The following is a 6,839-nucleotide window of genomic DNA, read 5'->3' on the forward strand; positions in this document are numbered from 1 at the left end:
AGCCCCGAGTAACCAGACGGCAGCAGCACTCCAGTTCCAATTCCTCCTCCGTTCTGCACACCCAGCCTTGACTCTTGCCTCCTCCCCATCTGACCTGACCTTTCCCCTCCAGGCACACCTTTATTCTTGACCAAGGCAAAACATTTGCAGAATTCCCATGGAACGACCTCGCCAGTTGCTGTGCTGATAAGTTCCAGATGCCCACTGAAGCATAAGCCCGTGTGTGTCTCTGGTTTCACTAAGGTGTGCAGTGGGTTCTAAAAGGGTGGTGTCAGGGGAGGTGGAGGCTGGGAAGGGGAGAAAGGGAGACCCAAGGCAAGGCAGTGTGAGAGTGGGCGAGTCGTCCCAAAGAGGTGATGGTTTTACCTTGGAGAAAAGAGAGCCAGGTTGCATGATCGGCAGGGGCAGGTAGGGAATCTGAGCCTGTAAGCCCAACATCGCAGGCACCGCCTTTCTCTGCATTTACTCCATGGAAGTCCAGTTATCTGTTTAAAAGTCAGCTCCCTCTAGCTGTGAGCTCTGTGGGGCCACAGCCAGGGAATCCTGGTCTCAGCTGCATGCCAGTGTCAGCACAGCACCTGCGCACAGGAGGCCCTCAGCAACGTTTGTTGGAAGAAGGAGAGTTGTCAGGGGGCCACAGGCCTGGGTTTTCTGGGTTGTCTTTCTAGCCTGTCTTTGTGTTCCTGAGCAAACCTGAGCCTGAGCCTCTCCCAGCCCCTCCTTTCTGTGGAATGCAGGTCACCCCAGCCCTCCTGAAGGATCTATGCTCAGAGCCCTCAAGCCAGCCACAGGGACCGCAACCAAAAAGCCAGCTACAAATGGAGCAGAACCAGGGACCCAAGTCGTCTGGGCTCAGACAAAGGCAGCTCCTGCCTTCTTGCTTTTTGCTCCTTTTCCCATCAAGATTGGCCCTGGAGGAGCAAACCCCGAGTTCCTCTGCTGATCTGAGCAGGAAATGCCTGTCAGCTCATGGGAGAGGCCAACTGGGGGAGATTTCATCACATAGATTCTCCCCGAGATACAGAATCATATCAAATCTTATCCCAGCCCCGGGGGAGCAGCCGTCCCCCGCCATCTGCTGTGGCCTCCCTGAAGAAGGCCGCTGCCAGCCTCTCTTACCCAAAGCTGATGCTGGGGTTTTCAACACTCAGCCAAGTCACAGGGAGGAGGGAGACCATTAACAATAATTAGATGCATAGCATAGCTGACTGGGCTGCGTGAGTGGTTTTTCAATCCGTCCTGGTGGCAAAGCTGTATCTGAGAGGAAGAGACATGCCAGCCCCAATGACACAGTTAAGCATGGGTTCAAGAAGGTAGTGGAGTGTAGACTCTCGCTCCTCAGAGTATCATCCTGGGGTCTGCAGCACGGCCATCACCCGGGAGCTGGGTACTGACACAGACTCTCAGGCCCCTGCTGAATTAGGGAACATGCTTTAGCAAGATGGCCTGGTGATCAGAGGCACATTAGAGTCGGAGACGCACTGGAGCACAGTTAAGAACATACGGGTGCTTCCTTGTGGATTCTAATTCCAGCTCTGTCACTCAGTAGCTGGTGATGTCAGGTAAGTTAAGCACCCTCTCTGAGCTTCAGTTTCCTCTCGGTTAAAGCGGAGGTGATATTGCCCATCATAAAGGGTGATATGAGGCACGGGCCTGGCACCCGTAGGCTCCCACCCTGGGAAATGTTAGCAGCACGGAGCTGCTTCCTTCCCAAGCAAGCTACCCAGGAGATGGGACTTCGGCCAGCCCTCTTGCTATTTCACTTTTGCATTTTCTGGGGGCATTTACAGACCCCTGGCTATGAACCCTGAAGCCAACAGTCGTTGCCTTTCATCCCCAGTCTCCTTACGTGGGAAATAAGGGTCCCGAGTGCCCTCCTGGGAGGGTGGAGCTGTGGGCGCAGGAACTGAATGCTTGTGGACGGGCAGGGCCAGGTCGTGGGGCGGGGCTTCTAGGAAGAGGCAACACAGCATCTGACTGGTAGTGGAGCCTTATAAACGGCACTGTGACCGTTTCCCACAAGCAAGTAGTATGGAGTCTGGATTTCATTTCTTTTACCATTTCTGTGTTTCCTTGCCAGACGATAGGATTCCGTTGCCGTGGGGTTGGGGCACGAACCCCCTTCCCTTTGTTTTGTGTGGTGTGTTCTGTAGCTGTAGCTCCCTCTACTCTCCAGGCTAATGTAACCAAGCACCGAGACAGACAAGCCACAGGTCTGTGGGGACCTCGAGGTCTCCACGATCACTGGGCTTGTTTAGCAGAGCTGCTCTCCCAGCGGCGCTTGGCTGAGGCTGCTTTTCAAATTCGTTTCGGGGGAAAGAGGAGGGACAGCCCCTGAGTGTTCCTTGGAATGAGACGGCTGGTGACCTGGGCGAGTCGTTTAACCTCGCTAAGCCTCAGTTTCCTCCTAGGATCATAATACTAGTAGGAGAACCTCCCTGAAGATGCCACGCAAGTCTCTGCCCATTCTGGGGATGATGGGATGGCTGGAGGATTAAATGAGGCGGTACTTATAAGGAATGGGGTACAGAAAGTGGCATATGGCTGCCGTTCTTGTGGTTGTCAGAAGAGATAGGCCTTAGACCATTGGCCTAAGTGGAAAATCACAAATAAGAGAGTGGCTCCATTCGCAAACAGCAAGCCCAGCCTCCCCACTCCGGTGCAGGTCAGCAACTGACCCTCCCCTCCCCCACCTTCATTTTTTCTTGCTTTAGCTGCAGGAGTGGAGGCATGTGGCTCCCCAGGCTACCCCAGTGAGTTAAAGCTTTAAATAAACACGCGCTCCAAACTGCTGTCACATCCCTGCCCCCAGCGCTGCTAGGGGCCCCTCCTGACCTGGGGACGTCTCTCCCGCCCTCTCCCTCTTTCCTCTCCTGCTGGAAGCCAGGCCCAGGCTGAGCCCTCGAGAAGGTGTCTCCTCCGCACGTATGCGGGTCCCGGGGGCCCTGCACAGGGCGGACGAGGCTCATCCTGATCCAGCACAGACTCTCCTCTTCCTGGGTTTGTTAGAAGCCTGACCAGGCCCTGAGTCTTATGACTTCAACAGATGTTTCTGCTTAAGCAGCCCTGGCATCTTTATGGCCTGTTTTTTCCATTCTTGCTTCTCTTCCTCTGTCCCCGCAGCCCTGAATGTAATTTGGACTTCATTTTCTTTCTAATGGTTACAGGGATAGAAAGGACTTCTTTTTTTCTTCTTTTGCATTTTTTCCCCTTTTCCTTAGGTCTTCAAGTGACAAACCCACACACACACACACATATACATTCCATATGCATTCAGATTTGTGCTCATGGTGTGTATTTCTTCATGTTGCACTGGCAGTTATTTTTGCTTCAGAATTAGCCCCATTGCAAAGGCTCCCTCCCTGCCTCCACCCACATCCCACTTTCATCCCCTGCTTGTCCCCACACAGGTCACCCCAGGGCAACCGATTGACGTGTCCTCCCAGAGGCTGATTCTGAACACTCGTGCTGCCTTGGGTCTCCGGCCTGTCCCTCCAGTGAGACATGAAGAGCCTCGCCATCAGGCTCTGTGGGTCTGGGAAGGGTTCTGCTTACTGATGGAGTGAGAGCTGAGGCTGCACTGGCCACGCATCTCTTCAAACTGCCTGGCCAGCCAGTCTCCCCAGGCTCAGGCGTGGCTGAGTCGACAGTTGTTGAAGAATGGAACGAGTTTTCCGCGCATAAGTCTCAAGCTGGAAACCGGTCCGGCCACTCCTCACATCAACACCTATGATTCCACCCAGCTTGCTGGCATGGTGGGACCTTCCCATTTACCTCCCTGCAGGGTGTGGGGTCCCCTGTCTCAGAGTCAGCTTCCCAGGGCAAAGAAAGCCTGAAGACCTGAGGTCTTCAGCAGAAGATCTGTCCATATCAAAGGCACCTGGGACTCTGAACCCCTTACTGCCTCCCAAGACTGAGGAGTGGACCTGGATTCCTCCTCTGGGCTCCCACTGGGAGTACAGACACATCTACCCAGAATGCTGAATGTTGACACCACCTGCTGCCTTGCCTGGGGTTAGCGAAGGGCATCCAGGGCTCTGGCACCTTTCTACCTGAGTGTCGAATGATGCAGACTCATCTCTCAGGGTATGTTCACAACTGAGCTAACCGGCAACTACTGCAAACTGTAATGAGACCCCCGGATGCTGACTGTGGGGGACGGTGGAGTCCTCAGAATGTCCCATCTTCAACACCCTCACCATGGAGGGGCCTTTCCAGAGGGATGGTGTGCAGACGGCTGAGCTAAGCCCCATGGAGTCCTCACTAGGCGACTACCCCCAACCGAGAAGGGCCAGGCAGCCACTGTCCCCTTCTCTCCCCATTATGGTATATTGCCATGTACATCTCACTCGTGACCCTTCTCCTCCCTCCTTCCTACTGAAACAAGTTAAAACCCTGGTTCTGGTTTGTTCATGTTTTGGAGGCTGGGTCATGACATCCTCCCCTCGGTGGATTAAGGGAGGCGGCTCGGAGAAGTCAGCAACGGTGGAATGAGCTTGGGTTCCAACATAGGCTGACACACACAAGGACAACGGGAAATGGAGGTGGGAAGAAGACGTGGAAGTAGGAGCGAGAAGAATGAGGTCCTCCATGCACCTTCTGCCAGGGGAGCTGGGCTTGCTGAACAGCAGCCACACTCTTGGAGCAGAGTGTGCAGGATGCCCCTTTCTGTCGGGTTCCCTTGTCACACGTTCACCTATAAAGAGGAATAGGGGAGCTGTCTCCTTGGCTTTTCCATCCATTAATCCCTCCAGAATACCTCTCCAACATGGACGCTTCCGCAGAAACAACTATGTGGTGATGTCATAACCAGAGATCCCTCTGATGGTTAAGACCAAATCAACACCAACAGTCCCGTTGGTCTCACGTTCTCCTTCCCTGGGTGTTTGCCCCTGGCTGGTGCCAGGCCCTCTTTGTTCATGTGGATGCGTGGGGGGTGACTGGGGAAGATGGGGAGTTGCTTGCTTCAGTTTTGCTGCTCCCCAGGGTCCCGCACACCCAGCTGCAACAAGCAGCTCTGCTCCGGTTGCCAGGGAGCGCTGTGTTCCTGCCACCACGTGGGGCTCTGGCTCTGCCTGGGGGTCTTTCAGGATCTCACACAGCCATTGGACTTGCAATCCTGAGCCCTTGGGATGTGGAAGTGATTGGCCAGCCACCCGGATGCCCAACACAGTCAGTCCTCCAGTCACTCTCCTTTGCTCCTTTTCTCCCTAGTGATTCACGCTGCAGGAATGGAGGCCTGGGAAACTGCCTGCCACCTTAGGACTGTGCACAGCCAGGCACAGACGCAGGCGCCAGATGACTTTCAAATGTCAAAGGGAAGCTCACTCTCCCTGTCCTCTGAAGGTCCCATTCCCTGAGGGAACCGGCCAAGTCCTTCCTTCGAGATGACCATGATGTCGTGTCCCCTCCACACCAGGAGTGAGGACATGGGTGCTTTCTAGGACCTCAAAAACCAAAGCTCATTCCTGCACAGGGCTGACAGGGGAACAACAGCCCGACACCTGGCAGGCCTTCATTGCATCAGAAACATGAAGGCAGAGGTGCAGTGGCATGTGTGTATATGTGTGTGTGTGTGTGTGTGTGTGTGCAGTGTGTGGGGGGGGTGTGTTCAAAGGAAGGGTGAGGGGAGGGAGGAGGTCTTTCTTGAGTATCAAAGGGAGGCATCTGTCACAAGAAGAGGACTGAGTGACCCCAAATGCTTTAAACACGTGTGTTCCAGTTTGAAAATAATCACAACAGGGGCCAGCCTGGTGGCATAGAGGTTAAGTTCACGCGCTTTGCATCAGGGGCCCAGGGTTCGCTGGTTCGGATCCCAGATGCAGACCTATGCATCGCTTGTCAAGGCATGCTGTGGCAGACATCCCACATATAAAATAGAGGAAGATGGGCACAGTTAGCTCAGGGCCAGTCTTCCTCAGCAAAAAGAGGAGGATTGGCAGTGGATGTTAGCTCAGGGCTAATCTTCCTCAAAAAAAAAAAATCACAATAGTAATACTAATCATTTCTTTGCTGTCATTTAGTGAGATCTTTCTCCATGCCAGGCACTTAGTATATATTATCTCATTTAATTCTCAAAAAACTCTGTGAGGTACAAGTATTATTATGTAATTTTTCAAACAGGAAAACAAGCTTTGAAAAGTTAGGTCAGGGGAGGGAGGGGGGCGAAAGGGGTGACAGGGCACATGTGTGTGGTGACAGACGGTAATGAGTCTTTGGGTGGTAAACATGATGTAATCTACACAGAAATTGAAATACAATGATGTACAGCTGGAATTTATATAATGTTATATACCAGTGTTACCTCAATAAAAAAAATTTTAAAAATTAAATAGCCAAAAAAAGAGAAATATTTCTAAGTCAAAGAAGCTAAATGATAACTTAAAAGATAACACACACATTTAAAAACTTTTCAAGTTAGGTCAATTGCCAAAGGTCACAGATCTGAGAGGTGGCACAGCCAGGGTTAGAATCCCGGCTTCTGACCCAGGGCTCAAAGTCTCCCCCAGGATGCTCCTCCACCCATGAGCAGTAACGACAATAGTAACTACACTGATAATAATGACTGCCTGCGCTTACAGTGCACTTGCCATGTGCCAGACACCGTTCCAAGTGCGTTACACAGATTCGCTGAATTCATTCTCCCATAACTCTACTTTCTATTATCTTTTTGTACAGATGAGGAAACTGAGGCACAGAGCACTGGGACACTGATTTCCTTCAACAAGTGTAAGTTGAACCGCTCTGTGTGTTGTGCACTGCACTAGGGGCCCAGAGGTGAGGAAGACGTTGATCTTATCGTCTGGGATCGTCAGCAGGGTCCATGGCCACGATCAGCA

The 6,839-nt window shown here is 52.6% G+C and overlaps 1 protein-coding gene and 1 long non-coding RNA gene across 2 annotated transcripts in view; both read left to right on the plus strand.

Annotated features, from left to right (window-relative positions):
* RAD51B (RAD51 paralog B) overlaps window positions 1-6,839 on the plus strand; it is a 672,310-nt gene extending 665,471 nt beyond the window's left edge. Inside the window, exon 12 of the mRNA XM_070249662.1 lies at window positions 6,679-6,839. Within this exon, the coding sequence (XP_070105763.1) occupies window positions 6,679-6,767 (89 nt within the window). The 3' untranslated portion in view covers window positions 6,768-6,839. The remainder of the gene's footprint in view (window positions 1-6,678) is intronic.
* LOC111770320 (uncharacterized) lies at window positions 2,131-4,398 on the plus strand. The gene is made up of 2 exons (XR_002803506.2): window positions 2,131-2,665; window positions 3,411-4,398. It is a non-coding gene; the product is annotated as an uncharacterized lncRNA (long non-coding RNA).

The sequence above is a fragment of the Equus caballus genome, chromosome 24, assembly GCF_041296265.1.
Source record: "Equus caballus isolate H_3958 breed thoroughbred chromosome 24, TB-T2T, whole genome shotgun sequence".
Classification (NCBI taxonomy): Eukaryota; Metazoa; Chordata; class Mammalia; order Perissodactyla; family Equidae; genus Equus; species Equus caballus.